The 25888-nt window shown below is 38.3% G+C and overlaps 1 protein-coding gene across 4 annotated transcripts in view; it reads left to right on the forward strand.

Annotated features, from left to right (window-relative positions):
• EXOC4 (exocyst complex component 4) overlaps window positions 1–25888 on the forward strand; it is an 845850-nt gene that overhangs the window by 72801 nt on the left and 747161 nt on the right. For all 4 annotated transcript variants that reach the window (XR_003118525.1, XM_025378967.1, XM_025378969.1 and 1 more), the window contains one exon: window positions 2355–2461. Coding sequence is in view for 3 of the 4 variants with exons in the window: in XM_025378967.1 (XP_025234752.1) it covers window positions 2355–2461 (107 nt within the window). In the remaining variant the exon portion in view is untranslated. The remainder of the gene's footprint in view (window positions 1–2354; window positions 2462–25888) is intronic.

The raw sequence follows: 25888 nt of genomic DNA on the forward strand, positions 1-25888 counted from the left end.
AAAAAAAAAAAAAAAAAAAAAAAAAAAAAAAAAAAATTTATTTTACTTTATTCATTTGTCCATTGAAGCATTTTATTTGTAAATATGTATTACATCGCTAGATGAAGAACCCCAGGATTTTCTCTCCTGTGTGTTTTTGTGTTGCTTCTTCTTGGTCCATGATGTGAGCTAAATCAGTACAATGAAACCAAACTGGTGGTATGGGAGCAGATTATTCTGTGATTTTTCTAGATTTTTCTAGATCTTTGAGTTGAACGTCAAATCTGGGGCTGATCACACTTGTTCACAACAACTTGGTCACACTGTGAGGTTCACAACAATTTTTCCAGCTCTGTGATCATCAGTGATTTCAAATTCGCCCATGTACCCATACTTTGTCGTCACAGTTGATGAAGACACCAGACAATGACTTTGGAACAAGGTCTAGTAAGAACCAGGTGTTTGCCTCTCTTTTCGGCATTGTCGATGCTCTTGAAAGCAGCAGACAGGATATTTATGCACACCATTACGGTGGCATGGAAAGATGGTGGAAAGAGCTCTCTGTGTCTTTGGGCATCTGTATCCAGGGCCTAGGGGAACCTGTAAAGTGTTTTCTAATTGTGAGTAAAATGCAGGTGAAAGAGGATGATGTCATTAAGTGGAAAAAAAAGAGAAGACAAAAGAAGTCATAAAACACGAAAGAACGGACAAATCGATTACCTATTTTATAAATAGATAAACCATTATGAAAAGTTATTGGATTTGAGGACTGTTGGATTTTCTTAAGATAGTTTAGGCTGGGAACTTACAGGTTTATATTGGTGGAAAAGAGTTGTTGGGAGGATGCCAGTTCAATTCCTGGTAAATGCTTTCTGTTACTTTAATATCTCATACTTCACTTTTCACATTAGCCTGTGGGTGATTTTAACAATTGGAAATATGCTGTTTGGTTTAGCTCATTTGGAAATAATGCTGTTTGCTTTAGTTCATATCTTAGTCATACTCGCATCCTCAGAACTGAGCACAGTGCCAAGCACATAATGGATGCTGAAGAATCGTTTGAGTAATGATTCCCTTGTTCCTTGTAACAAGTGAAAAGGGAGAAGTTAATGACTGTCATAGCAATCCTCAAGGCCTAGGACAGTGGCTCCCACATTATTTGCACTCAATGAAAAGAATAAAACCTTAAGTGATAATTTCGCTCTTTAACACAGTGCGAAATTATCACTTGAACCTAACAAACTTTATTTTTCAAAGTTCTCTGAGAGAACATGTTTGTTTTTTATTGGATTATAAATACACACATACCTAGCACATTTGTTCCAAAAGGAGTGTAGGTGGGAGATGGGGATATATCGCTGTGGTGGGGGCAGATGTTGTTCCCAATTGCACAAATCCTTCCTTCCATTTGAGGAAATCTTTCCTATGGGCGTGGTCTCTTCCTGCTCTTCCTTTGCCTGCTCTCCGTAGCCAGTGCTACTGATGATGTATTTCAGTACTAAAAAGTGAGAATTACGGCTTTGACTTCGCTACCCTTGGATTTGGCTCCGAGGGGCTCTTCTGTTGTAGATAGTGTGGCGAGACGATTCCATTTCTTGAGAGCAGGGCATATAGTTTAGTTGGCTTGGCATTGCCTGTATTCTTGCACTTAACAGGTACTTTGAGATGGAAATTAATTTGAAATTTTGATTTTTATAGTTTTCGTGATTTAAAATTAATGTGTTTATTTTGAAGGAAGTTTATTTATTAGTTTATTTAAAGTTAATTATTAAGATGAGGAGCTTGGCCTTCTTAGGAAAGGTGAAATGGGTAATCAAATACTGAATTAACCTGTTTGAGATCCTTAAATCATTTTAATTGTGATTATCAACGTCATGAAATTTATGAGTGTCTTTTGAAGAAAACTAAATGTAGTAAACTTCTGGAATATGTCAAAAACTGTAGCCTGAAAAACATACGTAAACACTAGTTAAACCTTTATTCAGTATCATGGCATGTTGTCATTTGATCTTTCTTTGTTGATAAATTAATATTTAATACAGATACAAAGGAGGATAATGAAATTGCCTGGCATAGTGTTATTACAAGGTGGTTATCCAGTGATCCAGAATACACTACGCTAATTTTTTAAACAGCATTGAATGAAATGACAAAATAAAAATTTAAGTCTTTAGAACTCTTACAATACATTTTTATACCCCTGTCTGTGACAGTCACCTCTTTATTGAAAATATACTGGGGAGATCCAGATGTTTGAAGTTCTAGTGTAAAGAGGACTCATGACAAAAACAAAAGTGGTAAGGGTGGGGCATGTAGTGGGAGGACTTCAGTTGGTTTTGGAGAAAGTGGTAACTAGTGCTTCTTTTCCCGTTCAGCTCCCTTGTGAAAGATGCTTCTGTTCCTCTGATTGATGTTACAAACCTCCCTACTCCTCGAAAATTCCTTGATACCTCTCATTATTCTACTGCTGGAAGCTCAAGTGGTAAGTATTTAATTCTTCAGCCACTAAGCTTTTTAGTATGCCTCAGTTCCTAGGCAAAGACCTGGAGGAGCTTTTTGGGGGCTAAGGTGGGCTGGGTGGGCCTGAGGTAAGTGCGCTGGAACCTGTGATGAGCCCTTTGCACCCTTCAGAGCAAATAAGATGTACAGTGATTCATTGGTCTGTTGCATTATCAGGGTTGAAAAGTGGCAGCTGAACCTGGCCTGCCTGCTGAATCCAACTGCATCTGTGTTTTATTGGACCAGCCCTTCCTTCCTTCCTTCCTTCCTTCCCTCCCTCCCTCCCTCCCTCCCTCCCTCCTTCCTTCCTTCCTTCCTCCCTTCCTCCCTCCCCCCTCCCCTCCCCTCCTCCCCTCCCCTCCCCTCCCCTCTCTTTTGTCTCCCCTCTCTTTCGTCTCCCTTCCTCCGTCCCCTCCTCTCCCCTCCCCTTTCTTTCATCTCGCTTTGTTGGCCAGGTTGGAGTGCGGTGGCACAATTTTGGCTCTCTGCAACCTCCATCTCCTGGGTTCAAGGGATTCTCCTGCCTCGGCCTCACAAGAAGCTGGGATAACAGGTGCCTGCCACCACGCCCAGCTAATTTTTGTATTTTTAGTACGGACAGGGTTTCACCATGTTGGCCAGGCTGGTCTCAAACTCCTGGCCTCCCAAAGTGCTGGTGTTACAGGCGTGAGCCACCACACCTGGGCGACCAGCACTGTTTTTCTAAAGTTGAGTTTGAATGCTTTTTGATAGAGCATATGCTTTCCTTTGTGCTATAATATTTATTACTCCTAGTAGCTTTTACTCAGTTATCTCATGTATTACATTCAATGTCTGGTCCTGGGAGCTTTTGAGTGTGTGACCTCTGTCCTATGCCGTCTCCACTCCTAAATGTGCACACATCCACGTGTGCATACATAGTCATACCTGTAACACACTTTGAGGAAATATCCATAAATTATTTTTTTTTCTTTGAAGACACCCAATATCTTATTGAACAAGACAAAGCCATTTTGGGGTTATGTTTAGGGTTGAGGGCAGGAGGGTATACTTTGAAGGTAAAGATTTAGGGGAATCTTGTGGATTGTCTTAGACTTGCTTTTGCAGAGGGTTCAGCTCAACTGGGCTTGGAGACCTTCTGGACCTCTGCAGAGAGTTTCTCTGCTCTTATAACTTTGGGTTGGGGGAGAAGACTGGATGTCTTTTGTGGGATGCCCCACAGGTGCCTTCTTGTGGCAGCCAAAATCTTCATTGCATTTTAACAAAATTGTAGTGTTTATTATCATTGTCTTTTCAGATAAAAATTAGTTCTTATAGTTCTTATTAGTTCTGTAGAGCTTGAAATAATGAAAAGGTAGAAAAAAATAGAAAAACAATTTGGATTCAGTCAGTACATTTTGTATAACCAATTGGAAATATTTCTGTTGAGAGCTTAATATATTGTTGGAGCATATTTTGCTACCTTTAAAATGCCACTTAAAATTATTTTAGGGTTATTTAGGCATGGAATCTTGAAGTTTATTACTTTAACTTACAGGGAAGTATAGAATTTGATAATAAATTTTCCTTTGTTTAATTAGTAGCCAAATTTTAAAAAATTGCAAACATTTATTTTTATTTTACAATAAATACAATAAATTGTACTCCAGTCTCTTCTTGGAGCTAGAAAGGTTTTGTTTTCTCCCTCTTTCTGATGTAATGTTGCTTTTGAGTTTTAACACTGCTCTGAGGTGTTGTAGACTGTTGAAATATGAAACAAAATGTATTTGTACCTTTGATTTGTATTTTATCTCTGCCTTTCATGGAAATTACCAATTGTTACATCTTTACTTTTTTATAATGTGAATCTTACTGCTTAGCCTGGTTATATTAATTTATGTAAATGTTGCCAAGTCAGTGGCCAAGTGAAATAAAAAATTTAATTATTTATGAAGAAATGACAGGGCAGGCTTTGCAAATAAGTGTTGTATAAATATAAAATAAGCTGATATATGCCAATTATGGCAAATTTCAGTAGAAGCTAATTTTGCTACATCTGTTATTTTTACTATGATAGGCCTTACTTTTTGATAGGCACTTTATCTGTCAGCGTCTGGAGTTTGCGTTCATCACCTAGTGGAGTTCATGGTGACACTCTGACTTTGGTATTATTAGGAATTACTGTTGAAGGACTGCTTGGTAGTTGACTGGGGCTAGGAGCATTATGGGGACTGCTGGTAGAGATGTGTATAAACCTTTCTTTTATTTATTTATTTATTTATTTGAGACGGTGTTTCACTCTTGTGGCCCAAGCTGGAGTGCAGTGGTGCAATCTCGGCTCACTGCAACCTCCTCCTCCTGGGCTCAAGCGATTCTCCTGCCTCAGCCTCCTGAGTAGCTGGGATTACAGGCATGCATCACCATGCCCTGCTAATTTCTGTAGAGACAGGGTTTCACTATGTCAGCCGGGTTGGTCTCAAACTCCTGACCTCAGGTGATCGCCCAACGTGGCCTCCCAAAGTGTTTGGATTATAGTCATGAGCCACTGCGCCCGGCCAGACCTTTCTTTTTAGATGAGTTCATTTCCTTGACTATTCTGAAGACTTGATCTTGTTCTTTTTTTTTTTTTTTTTTTTTGTGCATGACCAAAAAGGAAGGTAAAAATATTATTGATTAAAATCAATAATAGCAGAGGTTAATATGTGTTTAGTGCCTAGTATATGGTGAAGCCATGTCTTAAGTGCTTTACAACAATTTTATAACAATTTATTGTCAGTCCCATTTTACAGATGAGAAAACTGAGGCACAGGGAAGTTAATAATTGATAAAAGTTTACACAGTTGACAAGTAGTTGTGATTTCAGCTCAGAGCCAGGTTCGACTATGCTCATCTAACCAGTTTGTTTTGCTGAAAACAAGCTAGGTATCCTCTGTGTATTAATTTTCCACGCACGCAAACTTAGTGGCTTAAACAACATACATTTATTATCTTACAGTTTTGTAGGTGAGAAGTCTAACACAAATCTGATTGCTGTAAAATCAAGGTGTTGGCAGGGCTGTGTTCCTTTTTGGAGGCTCTAGGGGAAAACCTGTTTCCTTGCCTTTCCGGCTCCTAGAGGCCACCATATTCCTTGGTTCATGGTCTCCTTCCTCCATCTTCAAAACCAGCAACGATGGGTCACATTCTTCTCACGTTGCCTCTCTCTGACTCACTCTTCTGTGCTTCCTTCCTCTTTTTAAGGACTCATGTGATTAGATTGATTCCACCTGGATAATTCTGGCTACTCTTCCCATCTCAAGGTCCTTAACCTTAATCACATCTGCAGTCTCCTTTGCAATGTGACCAATCACAGGTTCTAGGGATTAGGACATGGATGTCTTTGGGCAACCATAATTCTGCTTACCACACTCTGCACTGCCCATTTTGTGACTTAAATTATCTTTAAGAGCAAGTGTAAAAATTTGACTTTCTTCAAATTATGTAGCGAAATCCTTTTCAGTCATTGCAGTCTAGTCTTTAGGACTCTATTAATCTGGATCACATTATTAAAGGGAATTGTATAAATGAGGAAGATATAAATTATGTAGAGAACTGCACAAAATGTTACTAAATACATATAAAATTATGGGACTGATGAAATATACTATAATAAAAAGCAAGAATTTTGTCTTATTCTTAATAATAAACTGTAAGTCCTAAGAGTCTATTTGTGAAGTGCTCTGCAAGTCCGCCTAGAAAGTAATAGCCGTTTTCAGCAGGAAATTTAACATAGGCTCTTAAAGCTCCTCTCTCATTTTGTGAAACAGTAAGATTGAGGGTGTAATCCAATAGAATTGACACTTTTACAGAGGAAGTTCCAGTAGGGAATCCCTGGGTAGTATGGCTCTCCCATTGGGGTACCATAAAATAAGGTTGGAAGTGATTCCTAAGAACTTTCAGGTTATTATTAATTAAATGAGAATTCTGATTGCTTTTAAACAAATCGTTTTTCACAAGTCCTATTTTGAGGTAGAGTTGTGGGAGACTATTTTTTTAAAATCATACTTTATGTTCTGGGGTACATGTGCAGAACGTGTAGTTTTGTTACATAGGTATACCTGTGCCCTAGTGGTTTGCTGTACCCATCAACCCATCATCTACATTAGGTATTTCTTCTAATGCTATCCCTCCCCTAGCCCCTCACCCCGACAGGCCCCGGTGTGTGGTGTTCCCCTCCCGTGTCCATATGTTCTCACTGTTCAATTCCCACTTATGAGTGAGAACATGAGGTGTTTGGTTTTCTGTTCTTGTGTTAGAAGACCTGAATCCATCCTATGTTATGGCTGCATAGTATTCCATGGTGTATGTGTGCCACATTTTCTTTATCCAGTCTATCACTGATGGACATTTGGGTTGGTTCCAAGTCTTTGCTACTGTGAATAGTGCTGCAGTAAACATATATGTGCATGTGTCTTTATGGTGAAATGATTTATAATTCTTTGGGTATATACCCAGTAATGGGATTGCAGGGTCAAATGGTATTTTTGGCTCCAGATCCTTGAGGAATCACCACACTGTCTTCCACAATGGTTGAACTAATTTACACTCCCACCAACAATGTAAAAGCGTTCCTATTTCTCCAGATCTGCTCCAGCATCTGTTGTTTTCTGAGTTGTTAATGATCACCATTCTAACTGGCACGAGTTGGTATCTCATTGTGGTTTTGATTTGCATTTCTCTGATGACCAGTGATGATGAGCATTTTTTCATGGGTCTTTTGGCTGCATAAATGTCTTTTGAGAAGTGTCTGCTCATATCCTTCACCCACTTTTTGATGGGGTGGTTTTTTTTTTTTTCTCTTGTACATTTGTTTAAGTTCTTTGTAGATTCTGGTTATTAGCCCTTTGTCAGATGAATAGATTGCAAAAATTTTCTCCCATTCTGTAGGTTGCCTGTTCACTATGATGAAAGTTTCTTTTGCTGTGCAGAAGCTCTTTAGTTTAATTAGATCCCATTTATCAATTTTGGCTTTTGTTGCCTTTGATTTTTATGTTTTAGACATGAAGTCTTTACCCATGCCTATGTCCTGAATGGTATTGCCCAGGTTTTCTTCTAGGGTTTTTATGGTTTTAGGTCTTATGTTTAAGTCTTTAATCCACCTTGTTAATTTTTGTATAAGGTGTAAGGAAGGCATCCAGTTTCAATTTTCTGCATACGGCTAGTCAGTTTTCCCAGCACCATTTATTAAATAGGGAATCCTTTCCCCATTGCTTGTTGTGGTCAGATTTGTGAAAGGTCAGATGGTTGTAGATGTGTGGTGTTATTTCTGAGCCTTCTGTTGTTCCATTTCTCTATATATCTTATTTTGGTATCAGTACCATGCTGTTTTGGTTAGTGTAGCCTTGTAGTATAGTTTGAAGTCAGGTAGTGTGATGCCTCCAGCTTTGTTCTTTTTGCTTAGGATTGTCTTGGCTATGCAGGCTCTTTTTTGGTTCCATATGAAATTTAAAGTAATTTTTTTTCCAATTCTGTGAAGAAAGTCAATGGTAGCTTGATGGGGATGGCATTGAATCTGTAAATGACTTGGGGCAGTATGACCATTTTCACAATATTGATTCTTCCTATCCATGAGCATGGAATGTTTTTCCATTTGTTTGTGTCCTCTCTTATTTCCTTGAGCAGTGGTTTGTAGTTCTCCTCAAAGAGGTCCTTCACATCCTTTTTAAGTTGTATTCCTAAGTATTTTATTCTCTTTGTAGCAATTGTGAATGGGAGTTCACTCATGATTTGGCTCGCTGTTTGTCTGTTATTGGTGTACAGAAATGCTTGTGATTTTTGCACATTGATTTTGTATCCTGAGACTTTGCTGAAGTTGCTTATCAGCTTAAGGAGATCTTGGGCTGCGACAGTGGGGTTTTGTAAATATACAGTCATGTCATCTGCAAACAGAGACAATTTGTACTTCCTCTTTTACTAATTGAATACCCTTTATTTCTTTCTCTTGCCTGATTGCCCTGGCCAGAACTTCCAACACCATGTTGAATAGGAGTGGTGAGAGAGGGCATCCTTGTCTTGTGCCGATTTTCAAAGGGAATGCTTCCAGTTTTTGCCCATTTAGTAGGATACTGGCTGTGGGTTTGTCATAAATAGCTCTTGTTATTTTGAGATATGTTCCATCAGTACCTTGTTTCTTGAGAGTTTTTAACATGAAGGGGTGTTTAATTTTATTGAAGGCCTTTTCTGCATCTATTGAGATAATCATGTGGTTTTTGTCATTGGTTCTGTTTATGTGATGGATTACATTTATTGATTTGCGTATGTTGAACCAGCGTTGCATCCCAGGTATGAAGGCCACTTGATCATGGTGAATAAGCTTTTTGATGTGCTGCCGGACTTGGTTTGCCAGTATTTTATTGAGGATTTTCATACTGATGTTCATCAGGGATATTGGCCTGAAATTTTCTTTTTTTGTTGTGTCTCTGCTAGGTTTTGGTATCAGGATGATGCTGGCCTCATAATGAGTTAGGGAGGATTCCCTCTTTTTCTATTGTTTGGAATAGTTTCAGAAGGAATGGTAGCAGCTCCTCTTTGTACCTCTGGTAGAATTTGGCTGTGAATCCGTCTGGTCCTGGCCATTTTTTGGTTGGTAGGCTATTACTGCCTCAAATTCACAACTGGTTATTAGTCTCTTCAGGGACTCAACTTCTTTTTGATTTAGACTTAGGAGAGTGTATGTGTCCAGGAATTGATCCATTTCTTCTAGATATTCTAGTTTATTTGCATAGAGGTGTTTATAGTATTCTCTGATGGTAGTTTGTATTTCTGTGGGATCAGTGGTGATATCCCCTTTATGATTTTTTATTGCATATATTTGATTCTTCTCTCTTTTCTTCTTTATTAGCCTGGCTAGCGGTCTATCTATTTTGTTAATCTTTTCAAAAAACCAGCTCCTGGATTCATTGATTTTTTTTGAAGGGTTTTTTGTGCCTTTATCTCCTTCAGTTCTGTTCGGATCTTAGTTGTTTCTTGTCTTCTGCTAGCTTTTGAATTTGCTTGCTCTTGCTTCTCTAGTTCTTTTAATTGTGATGTTAGACTGTCAATTTTTGATCTTTCCTGCTTTCTCTTGCGGGCATTTAGTGCTATAAATTTCCCTCCAAACTCTGCTTTAAATGTGTCCCAGAGATTCTGGTACATTGTGTCTTTGTTCTCATTGGTTTCAAAGAATTTTTTCTGCCTTAATTTTGTTATTTACGCAGTAGTTATTCAGGAGCAGGTTTTTCAGTTTCCATGTAGTTGTGCAGTTTTAAGTGAGTTTCTTAATCCTGAGTTCTCATTTGATTGCACTGTGGTCTGAGATACTGTTTGTTATGATTTCCATTCTTTTGCGTTTACTGAGGAGTGTTTCACTTCCAATTGTGTGGTCAATTTTAGAATAAGTGCTGTGAGGTGCTGAGAAGAATGTATATTCTGTTGATTTGGGGTGGAGAGTTCTGTAGAGGTCTGTTAGGTCTGCTTGTTCCAGAGCTGAGTTCAAGTCCTGAATATCCTTGTTAATTTTCTGTTTCGTTGATCTAATTATTTATAGTGGAGTATTAAAGTCTCCCACTATTACTGTGTGGGAGTCTAAGTCTCTTTGTAAGAACTTGCTTTGTGAATCTGAGTGCTCCTGTATTGGGTCCGTATATATTTAGGATAGTTAGCTCTTCTTGTTGAATTGATCCCTTTACCATTATGTAATGGCCTTCTTTGTCTCGTTTGATCTTTGTTGGTTTAAAGTCTGTTTTATCTGAGACTGGGATTGCAACCCCTGCTTTTTTTCTGCTTTCCATTTGCTTGGTAGATATTCCTCCATCCTTTTATTTTGAGCCTGTGTGTGTCTTTGCACATGAGATGGGTTTCCTGAATACAGCACACTGCTCGCTGGGTCTTGACTTTTTATCCAATTTGCCAGACTGTGTCTTTTAATTGGGGCATTTAGCCTGTTTACATTTAAGGTTAATATTGTTAATTTGGTATGTTTTTGCAGTGGTTGGTACTGGTTATTCCTTTCCATGTTTAGTGCTTCCTTCTGGAGCTCTTGTAAGGCAGGCCTGGTGGTGACAAAATCTCTCAGCATTTGCTTGTCTGTAAGGGATTTTATTTCTCCTTCGTTTATGAAACTTACTTTGGCTAGATATGAAATTCTGGGTTGAAAATTCTTTTCTTTAAGAACATTGAATATTGGCCCCAACTATTTTCTGGCTTATGGGTTTTGCAGAGATCTGCTGTTAGCCTGATGGGCTTCCCTTTGTGGGTAACTCAGCCTTTGTCTCTGGCTGCTGATAGTATTTTTTATTTCATTTCAACCTTGGTGAATCTGACGATTATGTGTCTTGGGGTTACTCTTCTTGAGGAGTATCTTTGTGGTGCTCTCTGTATTTCCTGAATTTGAATGTTGGCCTGCCTTGCTAGGTTGGGGAAGTTCTTCTGGATAATATCCTGAAGAGTGTTTTCTCAGTTGGTTCCATTCTCCCCGTCACTTTCAGCTACACCAATCAAACGTAGATTTGGTCTTTTCACATGGTCCCATATTTCTTGGAGGCTTTGTTCATTTCTTTTCACTCTTTTTTCTCTAATCTTGTCTTCTTGCTTTATTTCATTAATTTGATCTTCAATGATACCCTTTGTTCCGCTAGATCGAATCAGCTGTTGAAACTTGTGTATGCTTCACAAAGTTCTCGTACTGTGATTTTCAGCTCTGTCTGTTCATTGAAGCTCTTCTCTACACTGGTTCTTTTAGTTAGCCATTTGTCTAACCTTTTTTCAAGGTTTTTAGCTTCCTTGCGATGGGTTACAACATGCTCCTTTAACTTGGAGAAGTTTGTTGTTACCGACCTTCTGAAGCCTGCTTTTGTCAACTTGTCAAACTCATTCTCCGTCCAGTTTTGTCCCTTGCTCCTGAGGAGTTGTGATCCTTAGGAGAGGAGGTACTCTGGTTTTTGGAATTTTCAGCTGTTTTGCACTGGTTTCTCCCCATCTTTGTGGATTTATCTCCCTTTCGTCTTTGAAGTCGGTGACCTTTGGATAGGGTCTCTGAGTGGACATCCTTTTTGTTGATGTCGATACTATTTCTGTGTGTTAGTTTTCCTTCTAACAGTCAGGACCCTCTGCTCTAGGTCTGCTGGAGTTTGCTGGAGGGCTAGTCCAGACCCTGATTGCCTGGGTGTCACCAGCAGAGCCTACAGAACAGCGAAGATTGCTGCCTGTTCCTTCCTCTGGAGGCTTCATACCAGAGGGGCACCAGCCAGATGCCAGCCAGAGCCCTCCTGTATGAGGTGTCTGTTGGCCCCTACTGGGAGGTGTCTCCCAGTCAGGAGGCACAGGGGTCAGGAATCCACTTGAGGAGGCAGTCTGACCCTTAGCAGAGCTCAAACGCTGTGCTGGGAGATCTGCTGCTCTCTTCAGAACCGTCAGGCGGGGATGTTTAAGTCTGCCAAAGCTGTGCCCACAGCTGCCCCTTCCCATATGTGCTCTGTTCCAGGGAGATGGGGGTTTCATCTGTAAGCCCCTGACTGGGGCTGCTGCCTTTTTTTCAGAGATGCCCTGCCCAGAGAGGAGGAATCTAGAGAGGCAGTCTGGCCACAGTGGCCTTGCTGAGCCGTGGTGCACTCCACCCATTTGGAACTTCGTGGTGGCTTTATTTACTCTGTGAGGGTAAAACCTCCTACTCAAGCCTCAGCAATGGCGGACACCCCTCTCCCCACCAAGCTCAAGTGTCCCAGGTTAATCTCAGACTGCTGCTCTGCTGGCACCGAGAATTTCAAACCAGTGGATCTTAAATTTCCTGTGCTCCGTCGGGGTGGGACCCACTGAGCCAGACCACTTGGCTCCCTGTCTTCAGCACCCCTTTCCAGGGAGTGAACAGTTCTGTCTTGCTGGTGTTCCAAGCATCACTGGGGTTTGGAAAAAACTGCAGCTAGCTCCGTGTCTGCCCAAATGGCCGCCCAGTTTTGTGCTTGAAACCCAGGACCCTGGTGGTGTAGGCACTGGAGGGAATCTCCTGGTCTGTGGGTTGCGAAGACCGTGGGAAAAGTTCAGTATCTGGTCCGGAGTGCACTGTTCCTCATGGCACGGCACAGTCCCTCACAGCTTCTCTTGAGTATGGGAGAGAATTCCTCAACTCCTGTGCTTCCCGGGTGAGGCGACATTCCACCCTGCTTCAGCTCGCCCTCCGTGGGCGGCCCCACTGTCCAACCAGTCTCAGTCAGATGAACCAGGTACCTCAGATGGAAATGCAGAAATCCGCCTTCTTCTGTGTCGATCTCACTGGGAGCTGCAAACTGGAGCTGTTCCTATTCGGCCGTCTTGCCAGCAATCTGTGGGTGACTTTTCTGTGAGAGGTTTTTTTTAAAAATCATAGTATATAAGTTATAGTTTGCAAAATATATCATTTAAATGATACAACAGTCCTATGACGTAGTTAGGCCAGGTACTGTGTGATTACTATTACAGTTATTATATTTAGATCATTAAGTGTGTGATCAGATATAAAACATTTACTTACAAAATGCAAAGTCAAGGCACAGGTTGGCAAAAGCAAGTAACCCATTAAAAGAAAAATGATTAGCATCCACTTAGCTTTCCTACATATTAATGAAGAAAAGAAATGACATAATAAAGAACTGAGCAAATAATGGACAATTCAATGAAGAGTCCCTTTCCATGGAAAAATTGGCATTTATCTGATGGAGACTTAAGTATCTAGAATATGTTAAGAACCTCTATAAATCAATAAAACAAGCTAATAGAATAATAGGCAAAATTATGAACAGTTTGCATAAGGGGAATCCAATGCTAATAAATATATGAAAAACCACTTATATTCTAGTTAATCAGGTATTATCTTTACAATCACTTTACAGATATGGAAGCTGAATGCAGGTAGGTTGAGTGGTTTGGCCAGGTTCAACCAAGAAGGTAATTGTTGGAGCCTGGCCTCATGCTGTTCCCAGACTAAATATGTAGGGCATGTATTTTGCAAGCCTTTCTCTTTTTCTCCTCAGTCACAGTATTTTGTAATGCACAGAGAAACTAATGTCTAATTTAGATGTAGTAATTCAACTATAACTTAGGTAGAAGGATAGGAGAAGTGTGGAGAAAAGCCAATAATTGTAGTAAAATGTTGGTTTAAGCTTTTGGACTCCCAGTATGTCTTTTCATTTGGCAAACTGCCTTTGGAACATTTTGACTGAGCAGTTACTCCCAGGGAACACAGGTATTTCATTTGTGGCCTCTTTATTCATTTTATTCATGCCTCTGCTGGGATTGCATGAATATGACTATAATGAAACTGGACTTCTTAGTTCTTTTCTTTTTGGTACAAGCATAGGTTAAGCAATAAAAACCTAAGGAGAACACAAATTAAATGATTTTTTTGCTGCTATTTTCTTGATGTGCATTTTATTCCATAAAGTTTTGTTCTGAAACTTAATATATATCTTAAGAATTTGGATGCCGGGCGCAGTGGCTCACACCTGTAATCCCAGCCCTTTGAGAGGCCGAGGCGGGCAGATCACGAGGTCAGGAGATCGAGACCATCCTGGGCAACATGATGACCAAAATACAAAAATTAGCTGGGCATGGTGGTGAGTGCCTGTAATCCCAGCTACTTGGGAGGCTGAGGCAGGAGAATTGCTTGAACCTGGGAGGTGGAGGTTCAGTGAGCTGAGGTCTTGTATCTACCAATTTTGTTGAATTATTTTCAAAATTCTAATAGAATATTTAAAAAATATATTTTGTATATTTTCCTGGATTTTGTATGTAAACAGTAAGTGTCTACAGGTAAGGGCAGTGCTGTCTCCTTTTCTTAAAGATTCCCCTTTTTGTTTATTTGTTTTTAATTTTTGCATAGCTGGGAAACATGTAATTTTTGCATAGCTGGGAGGCAATAGGGTGAGTCTTGGCCTTAATGGAAATGGTTCTAAAATGTCATCAAGTATCATATTTCCTTTTCATTTTTGACTGGTTATTTACCCTTCTGGGTGGGAAGCTATAGATTATATTTTTGTTCTTTTAGATTTTAACCTTAATTTTTGGCACCTACTGTGCTACAGAGATATTTTAAAGTTATCAAATATCTATTTTTCTTTAATATTTCAAATGCAGTACACATTCCAAGGTATGATTATTATTCTTGCCTATAGCAATTATCAGGTGTTGGTCAAATGATGATTTTCTTTTTCTGTCATTCTTTTTTCATGTACTAATAGAATTCTACTGTGATGAAGAGCTGTGTCTTCATGTATTTCCATATTCATTGTTTAAATCAGTAAAAATTTATGGATATTTACTTTGTTCTATGACTTGTAATCAAGTGCTGTCATTATTTATATTGTTGCTCAAATTGTCCCAAATTTGGCCACTGGTAGCTCCTTCAGGTTGGTTCCTAGGTTGTTCCAACATGTCCCTATCCATTTTTGAAAACTTCCTTACATTCTGGTACCACGAGACATTTCAGACTCACCTTGTACTTCCCCTCCCTTTGTCTTGGAATTAACCATTTCTCTAAGGAGATCTGTTTTTTTTTTGTTTTTGTTTTTGTTTTTTTAATTGGAGAATGATATTTTGAAACCTAGATTTGTATTCTAGTTGAATACATTGCTGTTGGTGTAATGTTGCTGTAGTCCCTCCTAGTTGATAGAGCTAGGAGATAATGTAGGTGCTTGCTTATGTATATTACATGTGTATATGTGTGTACACCATACACATGTATAGACAGAAACATATACATATACATCTGTATGTATCTATTTCTGTATGTATTTCTATATAGATCTGTATCTATTTATTTCTGTATCTGTTTATTTCTAGCCATGTGTATATATAAGTAAAACATGAGTTCAACTCCAATTCCATGTCAACCACTGCAGTTCAACTGAGCCTTCTTCCTTTCCTTATTTCTAGCTCTTTTCAATACTGAGACACCTGTTTCTTGTGACAAGCAACTCATTTGTATAATCCTAGTATATACATAAAATAATTTTACAATTGCTAACCAATGAAAAACAATTCACGGATGTGAAAAACAAATCTATTAACTTGAGTACAATGTTTGTATGCAGTTCAATTTGCATATTAGAAGGCTTATAATATTTAGTCAAAATGGCCAAAGTCCAGTTACTTAGGTTAGTTCTTTTCGAACCCAACCCACTGACTTATGGTTATATTATTTATTTGCAATGCATTTAGGTTCATTTGTAACTTTTTTTATTTCATTTGGGTTCTCCTAGATCTCAGTTGGTTTTAATTATTTATTGTGGGGGTACATTGGAAGCATTACCATGTTGTAAGCATTAGAACTGTAATACAAAGCACTCAGGCAAGTGTCACTTTTCCATCCTTATCTTTTATCCTATTCCCAGTCTCCTACCTGTTTTTTCCATCTATCTGTATAGGTCATCAATCACATTAATTTCTGCTTTATTCTTCCTGTATTTCTTTTTGCAAAAGCAAGGAGTTAATCTTTTCTTAAATCCTTTCTCTCTTCCATGAAGGGTAAGGATACTATAGATACTCCTTTATACTTTGCTGTTTCACTCTACAATATATCCTGGAAATCATTCTGTATTAGTTTATAGAGGTTCTGCTCACTCTTTAGTGTTCTTTTTATATCTGCATAGTACTCTGTTGGGTTGATTTATCATAGGTCAACCACTCTCTGTTGTTGCTCTTTTTTGTACTTTAAGTTCAGGGGTACATGTGCAGGTTTGTTATGTAGGTAAATGTGTGTCATGGAGGTTTGTTGTATAGATTATTTCATCACTCAGTTATTAAGTCTAGTACCCACTAGTTATTTTTTCTGATTCTTTCCCTCCTACCACCCTCCACTCTCTACTCTCAATGGGCCCCAGTGTGCATTGTTCCCCTCTATATGTCCCTGTGTTCTCATCATTTAGCTCCTGCTCATTAAGTGAGATTTGTTTTTCTGTTCCTGCGTTAGTTTGCTACATATAATGGCCTCCAGCTTCATCCATGTCCCTGCAAAAAGACATGATCTCGTTCTTTTTCGGTGATGTAATATTCCATGTTGTATATGTACTACATTTTCTCTATCCAGTCTGTCATTGTTGGGCATTTAGGTTGATTTCATGTCTTTGCTATTGTAACCACTCTCTTTTGTATGAGTATTTAGATTGTTTTCAGTATTTTGCCATCAAGCAGTGGTGGAATAAATAACATGCATGTGTGTTTTCATGTTGTTGGAGGTGTATCATTAAATTTCTAGAAGAGGGATAGCTCAATCAGAAGGTAAGCCCATATGTATGGAATCTTTTTATAGCTTAAATTTTTTTTTAAATGTTTTAAAAAACTCATGAAATTTACTGTCAACCATTTCAAAGTAGACAGTTCAGTGGTGTTAAGTATATTCACATTGTTGCGCAGCCAGTCTCCAGAACTGTCTCATCTTGCAAAGCTGGAACTGTGTGCCCATTAAACAACTCCTCTTTGTCCACCCCCACCAACCCCTGGTGGCCACCATTCTACTTTCTGTTTCTATGAATCCGACTACTGTGGATACCTCATATAAGTGGAATCATGTAGTATTTGTCTTTTGTAACTAGTTATTTCACTTAGCGTAATATTTTTAGCATTCATCCATGTTGTACCCTATATCAGAATTTCCTTCCTTTTCAAGGCTGAATAATACTCCATTGTATATATACTATATTTTGTTTATCCATTTGTGTGTCAATGAACATTTGGCTATTGTGATAGTGGTGCTGTGAACACGAGTGTGCCAATATTTCCTTGAGATCCTACTTTCAATTCTTCTGAATATATACCTAGAATTGAATTGCTAGATCATATGGTAATTCTATATTTAATTTTCTGGGCATCTGCCATGCTGTTTTCACAGCAGGTATACCGTTTTATATTCTCAACAACAGTGTACAAAGGTTCTACTTCTCTGTATCCTTGTCAACGCTTGCCATTTTCTGTATTTTTTTCTTTTGATAGTAGCCATCCTAATGGGTATGAGGATATATCTGATTATTGTTTTGATTTGCATTTCTGTAATGATACTGATGCTGGACATTTTTTCACGTGCTTGTTGCTCATTTGTAGGTCATCTTTGGAGAAATACCTACTCAAGTCCTTTGCCCATTTTAAAATTGGATTATTTGTTTTTGTTTCCATGGAGTGGCAGAGGCTCTTTATATATTCTGTACATTAACATGTTTTCAGATGTGTGATTTTCAAATATTTTCTTCCATTTCATAGGTTGCCTTTTTGCTCTGTTGACTATGTACATTGATGCACAGAAGTTTTAAATTTTGATGTAGTCTAGTTTTACTTTTGTTGTCTGTGCTTTTTATGTCATATCTTGGAAATCCTTGCCAAATCCGATGTTATGAGGCCTACCCCCTGTGTTTTCTTCTGAGAGTTTTATAGTTTTAGGTCATGTTTAGGTCTTTGATCCACTTTGGGTTACTTTTTGTATATGGTATAAGGTCAGCATCTATGCTTATGTATAGTTTTATTAGGTCTTGCCAAATTCTTCCCCAAAGAGAGTAGTACCAGTCTGCATTCCCACCACCTGTGCGTCACAGTACCTGTTTCCGCACAGCCTTCCCAAAAGAATGTGTTTTCATTTTACAATTTTTGCCAATCTGAGAAGTAAATAATGTTATCACAGTGTTGTTTAATTTTCATTTCTATAATTATGTATAACATTTGAACAATTTCTGATATGTTTAAGGTTTATTTTTATATATTTTGGTGAATTATGTATTTTTTTTCAATCTTTCTGCTTTAATTAATTAATTAATTAATTTAGAGATGGAGTCTTGCTCTGTTGCCAGGCTGGAGTGCAGTGGCACGATCTCGGCTCACTCCAACCTCTGCCTCCCGGGTTCAAGCGATTCTCCTGCCTCAGCCTCCAGAGTAGCTGGGACTACAGGTGCATGCCACCATGCCTAGCTAATTTTTGTATTCTTTAGTAGAGACAGTTTCACTATGTTGGCTACGGTTGTCTCGAGCTCCTGACCTCGTGATCCACGAGGTCTAGGAGCTTTTTGGATCAATCTTTGGGGTTTTCTAGGTATATGATCATCATATCATCAGTGAACAGGGACAGTTTGATTTCCTCTTTACTAATTTGGATGCCCTTTATTTCTTTTTCTTGTCTAATTGCTCTGGCTAGGACTTCCAGTAGTATGTTGAACTGAAAAGCTGAAACTGGGTGTCCTTGTCTTGTTCTGGTTCTCAGAGGGAGTGCTTTCAACTTTTTCCCATTCAGAATTATGTTGGCTGTGGGTTTGTCATAGATGGCTTTTATTACGTTAAGGTATTTCCTTTCTATGCCGATTTTGCAGAGAGTTTTAATCATAAAGTGATGCTGGATTTTGTCAAATGTTTTTTTCTGCATCTATTGAGATGATCCTGTGATTTTTGTTTTTAATTCGGTTCATGTGTATCACAATTTATTGCCTTCTGGATGTTAAACTATCCCCGCATCCCTTCTGTGAAGCCCACTTGATCACGGTGGATTATCTCTTTGATATGCTGTTGGAATTCAGTTAGCTAGTATTTTTTTTTTTTTCTTTTGAGGATTTTTGTGTCTATGTTCATTGGGGGTATTGGTATGTACTTCTTTTTCTGTTATGCCCTTTCCTGGTTTGTGATACTGGCTTCATAGAATGATTTAAGGAAGATTCCCTCTTTTTCTGTCTTGTGGAATAATGTCTATAGGATTGATACCAATTCTTCTTTGAATGTCTGATAGAATTTGCTGTGAATCTGTCTGGTCCTGGACTTTTTTTTTGTTGGCAGTTTTTTAATTACCATTTCAGTCTCGCTGCTTGTTATTGGTTTGTTTAGAGTTTTCATTTCTTCCTGGTTTAATCTAGGAGGGTTGTATATTTCCAGGAACTTTTCCATCTTCTCTAGGTTTTCTAGTTACTGCTCATAAAGGTGTTCATAGCCTTGAAAGATCTTTTGTATTTCTTTGGTAATGGTTGTAATATCTCCCATTTCATGTCTAATTCAGCTTATTTCGATCTTCTTCTTTTCTTGATTAATCTTGCTAATGTTCTATCAATTTTATTTATCTTTTCAAGGAACCAGCTTTTTTTTTTGTATTTTGTTTATTTATTTTTTGTGTTGTTTGTTTCAATTTCATTTAGTTCTGTGCTGATCTTGGTTCTTTTCTGCAGCTGGGTTTGGGTTGGGTTTGTTCTTGATTCTCTGGTTCCTTAAGGTGTGACCTTAGATTGTGCTCTTTCAGACTTTTTGATGTAGGTGTTCAATGCTATGAACTTTGCTCTTAGCACCACTTTTGCTATATCCCAGAAGTTTTGATAGGTTGTGTCACTGTTACTGTTTAGTTCAAAGAACTTTCAGATTTCCGTCTTGATTTCCTTGTTGATGCAAAGACCATTCAGGAGCAGGTTATTTAATTTCTCTGTATTTGTATTGTTTTGAGGGTTCCTTTTGGAGTTGATTTCCAATTTTATTGCACTGTGATCTGAGAGTACTTGTTATAATTTTGATTTTCTTAAACTTGTTGAGACTTGCTCTGTGGCCTATCATAAGGTCTGTCTTGGAGAATGTTCCATGTGCCACTGAATAGAATGTATATTCTGCAGTTGTTGGATAGAATGAGAACGTAAATATCTGTTTGTCCATTTGTTCTATGGTATGGTTAAGTCCATTGATTCTTTGTTGACTTTTTGTCTTGATGACCTGTTTAGTGCTGTCAGTGGAGTATTGAAGTCCACCACTACTATCATGTTGCTGTCTATCTCATTTCTTAAGTCTAGTAGTAAATATTTTATAAATTTGGGAGCTCCAGTGTTAGGTACATATGATTTAGGATTGTGGTATTTTCCTGTTGGATTAGTCCTTTTATCATTATCTAATGTCCCTCGTTGTCTGTTTTAGCTGCTGTTGCTTTAAAGTTTGTTTTGTCTGATATAAAAATAGCTATTCTTGCTCACATTTCCTGTCCATGTGCATGGAATATCTTTTTCTACCCTTTTACGTTAGATTTATGTGAGTTCTTATGTGTCAGGTGAGTCTCTTGAAGATGGCAGATACTTGGTTGGTGAGTTCTTATCCATTCTGCCATTCTGTATCTTTTACGTGGAGCATTTAGGCAATTTACATTCAACATTAGTATTGAGATGTGAGGTACTGTTCTATTCATCATGCTATTTGTTGCCTGAATACCTTGTGTTTTTTTTTCATTGTGTTATTGTTTTATAGGTCCTGTGAAATTTATGATTTAAGAAGGTTTTGTTTTGTTGTATTTTCAGTATTTGCTTCCAGATTTAGAGCTCCTTTTAGCAGTTCTTGTGGTGGCTTAGTAGTGGCGAATTCTCTTAGCATTTGTTTGTCTTAAAAAGACTGTATCTTTCCTTCATTTATGAAGCTTAGTTTTGCTGGATATGAAATTCTTGGCTGATAATTGTTTTGTTTAAGGAGGCTAAATATAGGACCTCAATCCCTTCCAGCTTGTAGGTTTCTGCTGAGAAATCTCCTGTTAATCTGATAGGTTACCTGATGCTTTTGCCTCACAGCTGTTAAGATTCTTTCCTTCGTCTTGACTTTAGATAACCTAATGACTATGTGCCTGAGTGGTGATCTCTTTGCTATGAATTTACCGTGTGTTCTTTGAGTTTCTTATATTTGGATGTCTAGATCTCTAGCTAGGCTAGGGAAGTTTTCCTTGATTATTCCCTCAAGTAAGTTTTCCAAACTTTTAGATTTCTCTTCTTCCTCAGGAACACCAATTAATTTTAGGTTTGGTTGTTTAACATAATTCCAGATTTCTTGGAAGCTTTGTTCATTTTTTTTTTTTTTGATTCTTTGTCTCTGTCAGATTGGGTTAATTCGAAAGCCTTGTCTTTGAGCTCTGAAGTTCTTTCTTCTACTTGTTTAATTCTATTGTTGAAACTTTCCAGTGTATTTTGCATATCTCTGAGTGTGTCTTTTATTTCCAGAGGTTGTGATTGTTTTTTATTTATGATATCTATTTCTCTCAAGATTGTTACATCCATAGCTTGCATTAATTTTTAAATTTGTTTTTCACCTTTCTCTGGTGCCTCCTTGAGTAGCTTAATAATTGACCTTCTGAATTCTTTTTCTGTCAATTCAGTGATTTCTGCTTGGTTTGGATCCATCACTAGTGAGCTACTGTGATCTTTTGGGGGTGTTACAGAACCTTGTTTTGTCATATTACCAGAATTGTTTTTCTGGTTTCTTCTCATTTGGATAGACTATGTCAGAGAAAGGATCTGGGACTCAAGGACTGCTGTTTAGATTTTTTTGTCCCACAGCATGATCTGTTGATGTGGTGCTCTCTGCATTCCCCTGTGGTTGGGGCTTCCTGACTGCTGGACTGCTGTGATTGTTATTGCTCTTCTGGGTCTAGCCACCCAGCAGAGCTACCAGGCTATGGGCTGGTACTTGGGGGTGTCTTCAAAGAGTCCTGTGATGTGATCTGTCTTCAGGTCTCTCAGCTGGTCTCTCAGCCAGCGCTTGCTCCAGTTACCACCACCACACTTGGCTAATTTTTGTATTTTTTGTAGAAAAGGGGTCTCCCTATGTTGCCTATGCTGAACTCGAGCTCTTGGGCTCAAGTGATCCTCCCACCTTGGCCTCCCAATGTGATGGGATTATAGACATGAGCCAGGCACTGGACTTAATCTTGTCTTTTCCTTCCGTTGTTTTTTTCTGAGTTTCATCACTTCCTTCTCACTCGTTCATGTTTTTTGTCCATGTCTTTTCTTAGTTTTGGAATTTCTAGCTCAAGGTGGCTTTTCATATCCCTCATCCTGCCTATTTCTTTATCTGTACTTTGTTCTCTGTTTTGGTGTCTTGTATTTCCTCAGTGTTTCCTATGAATTATTCATTTGAGCCCCTCTCTTGGACATTTAATAATTTATTATTTATCTTTGAGTTTTTTTTTTTTTTTTTTGAGACAGGGTCTTGCTCGGTTACCCAGGCTGGAGAGCAGTGGTGCAATCATACCTCTCTACAGCCTTGAACCTAGGCTCAAAGGGATCCTTCTGCCTTAGCCTCCCAAATAGCACTACAGACGTGAGCAACCACATTTGGCCAACTTTTTTATTTTTGTTTTTTTGTAGAGATGGGGTCTCACTATGTTGCCCAGGATGGTCTCAAACTCCTGGCTTCAAGAAGTTCTCCTATTTTGACCTCCTAATATACTGGGATTACAGGCGTGAGTCAGAGCACCCGGCCTAATTTTGTCTTTTTCTTCCATTTCTTTTCTGAGGGTCATCATTTTCTTTTCACACTTTCCTGTTTTTTGTCCATATCTTTTCTTAGTTTTTGAATTTCTGGCTTTTCCCATCCCAAATTCTTGTTTGAGTATATTGGTTCCTTCTGGAATGTTGCCTTCTAGTTTTCTTGTGGTTCATGGTTGTTTTGTTGAAGGGAATTTACCCCTATTGCTGTGTGTTGGATATTCTGTCTTTTTAAAATAATACTTCAGTGTGAGTCTGTTCATCATTTTTTTCTGTTCATTTTTATGATATTGGGGTGTTTTATAGGATTTTTAGCTCATTGGCTCCCTCTTCTGTCACTATAGCAAAGTCCAGATTTTTTGTTTGTTTTGGTGGCAGCGGAAGGTTGTATGGTCTCTGAATTTTAGCTCTCTTGTCATCGGTAGGATTCCAAAATTTCCCCTTTTTTCCTGTTTCTCTTTTAGCCATCCAATAGCCAAAGTGCATTTCTCTCTACTTATTTTTTTCTTATTTGTTTCCCAGGAGGTACGTGTTTCAAAAACTGATCCTTAAGATTGTGTCTGCTTTTACATCCCATCCCTGTAGTCAGCTCTATTATCTGTCTGGATATCTTTTAAGTATTTTGAAACTTAGGGTTGACTTTGTCTTTCCTCTGATGGTTTTAGATCAACCTTAAGTTCATCAGTAATTCCCTTCTCTCTTTGTTACAGTTTTTCACATTCTACCTTCGTTTGCAATAAAGCCTTCTGGCAGATCAGGGGCAGAGGAGGAGCATGAGAGATCACTTGCTGGGATTAGGTGTTTTTTTTTCTTATTTTTATTTACAGTTGTTTTGGATTTTGGCCAGTTTCTGTTTTCTAGTGATCCTGAGGACATGGTTTTTGTGTAGCTTTGCTTCTTCTTTTTCTTGTTCTCTGTTGCTTCTGGAGGAAAGATTGAAATATGGAGATATAAGCAACCACCATTGTCAGCCTGGGAGTTTCCAAAGCCAAACGTTTTAAAAGTGCGTTTTTAACTATTTTTCTTAATTTTGAGTTTTGATATTACATTTCATCACATTATCTCATTAAATTTGCACGCCTCTGAGCTACACATATTATCTCCATTTCACAGATGAAGAAATCAAGGTCCAGCAAGATTAAATGACTCAAGGGAGATCACACAACTAGAAATGATAGAGATTCTAATCAACTCTGAAATTGTATGATGCCAAGCTCTTGTTCTTTTTCTGCATCTTGCCATCTCTCTGAGTAACTGAAGTTAGAAAACCCGTGCATTAACGAAATACTGCAACCTAAAACATTTTAGTGATTATAAACTGTCAATTTATTCATCTGTTCCTTATCCCTCCTGTTATCTTGTATTCCTGCCTCTTCTCCACTGGCTGCTACTCCTTGACCTTCTAAGGTACATTTTCTTTCCTGTAAATGAGATCATGTACAATAAGTGCTGTCTCTTGAGAAAAATGATTCAACAGATGTCAATTTTGTTTATTTTATTTATTTATTTTCCTAATAGAGCTTTCTACTCTATCTCCCCTTAAAGCAGACCTACTATCATTTCCCTCTTGGCTCACTTTCACTTACGGGAGGACCCGTGCACACTCACCTGGCTTTTAAAACTCACTGCCCTCCCTGTGCAAACTCCGCACTTAATGGAAAGGATAGCCCCAAGTAGCAGTTGGCAACAACTTTTGGCCGCCTCCTTTCTGGAGTGGGTGTTATATTGTCTGTAGTTTTCTTTAAAGTAATTTAATCTGCACCTTAGGGGTGCTTAGTTAACATTTTTGAAGTACCTTAATCATGAATCTACACTCCAGGGGTAGTTAGTTAACATTTGAAAGACCCTAATCAAAATTCAGTACTCCAGAGGCAGCCAGTGCCTCAGATATTGCTCTCAACCTGCACCAGTGGGTGCATTAATTAGAATAAAAGATGTAAGAAGTAATTTTTCACTGGTGAAGGGAATGCTATTTAAGATGTGTAGTTGTCCAGTTTCCACACAGAGATAAGACATGAGTGGAGGCTAAGGATACAGATTTGGCAAGGGCAACAGCCTTCCAACCTAGGTAGGCCCTTGATTTGGTCCTGTGCTTGCTGCTTTTGATGGAGGATTGGTTTGATTGGCTCACCTGGCCTGTGGAGCGCATTCTGTATTACCCTGCATGGGCCAAATCCGGTCTGCTTATGTCTACTTCTCCACCCCAGCGCTCGTTGGAACTGTACTCCAGCTCCTCTCCATGTTTGCATTGCTTGTCCACAGAGATGTTACTCTCAATCTTGAGTCAGATGATTTCTTTTTAATTTCTTAATTTATATTTTTACATTTAATTATATTTTGAGAATATTGGATATGTTAAGTGTGAATTTATAGTGCCATTTTGATCAGAAGCACTCACATTATTTTTAAATGGTAACTTTCTGTAGGGCTTATAGATAAGTAACTTTTTTGATACTCTAGTGGTCTAATTAGACTGGGTAATGTTTTTGAACACTTCTTTTTATATTGAATTCTATTCAATAGTGGCAGACAATTCTCATGTGATAGAGGGATAATATTCTTGAATACATGTGATTTAAGTTATGTGGATTGAAATAATATATGTGATTTTTGTGTAATTTGTGTATCATGTATAGTATAAGGAATGACATCTACCAAGAGTTTCTATAGTAAACACTATTATTGTCCTATATCTTAGTTAACATGTACAAATATAAATGAAATAATTTAGTTTATTAAGTAAAAAGTTGAAGTATATCACCAGGGCCCTTACCTTCTGGGGTTTGGTGATGTATATGTATGGTATGGCATATGTTACTGATCTTGTCCCATCAAATATACTGAGCAAAGGAAGCAGTTGTGATGAACTGGTGGTCTAGATTGCTTTCTGTACTTGCTAGGACATGAAGTAGTTTTTTAAATAAAATATTTAACTGTATAGTCTATTTAGCTTTTTTATGTTATTTTTTAAATGAGCCATCTATAATATAGGTATACATGTAAGTAGCTGTAGGCTATGTAACCAAGGATATATAAATGTAAACTCTACTTTTTTTTGAGACACAGTCTTGCTCTCTTGCCCAGGCTAGAGTGCAGTGGTGCGATCTCGGCTCACTGCAACTTCTGTCTCCTGGGTTCGAGCAATTCTCCTGCCTCAGTCTCCTGAGTAACTGGGATTACAGGTGTGCGCCACCACACCCAGATACTTTTTGTACTTTTAGTAG

Source organism: Theropithecus gelada, chromosome 3 (genome assembly GCF_003255815.1).
Source record: "Theropithecus gelada isolate Dixy chromosome 3, Tgel_1.0, whole genome shotgun sequence".
Classification (NCBI taxonomy): Eukaryota; Metazoa; Chordata; class Mammalia; order Primates; family Cercopithecidae; genus Theropithecus; species Theropithecus gelada.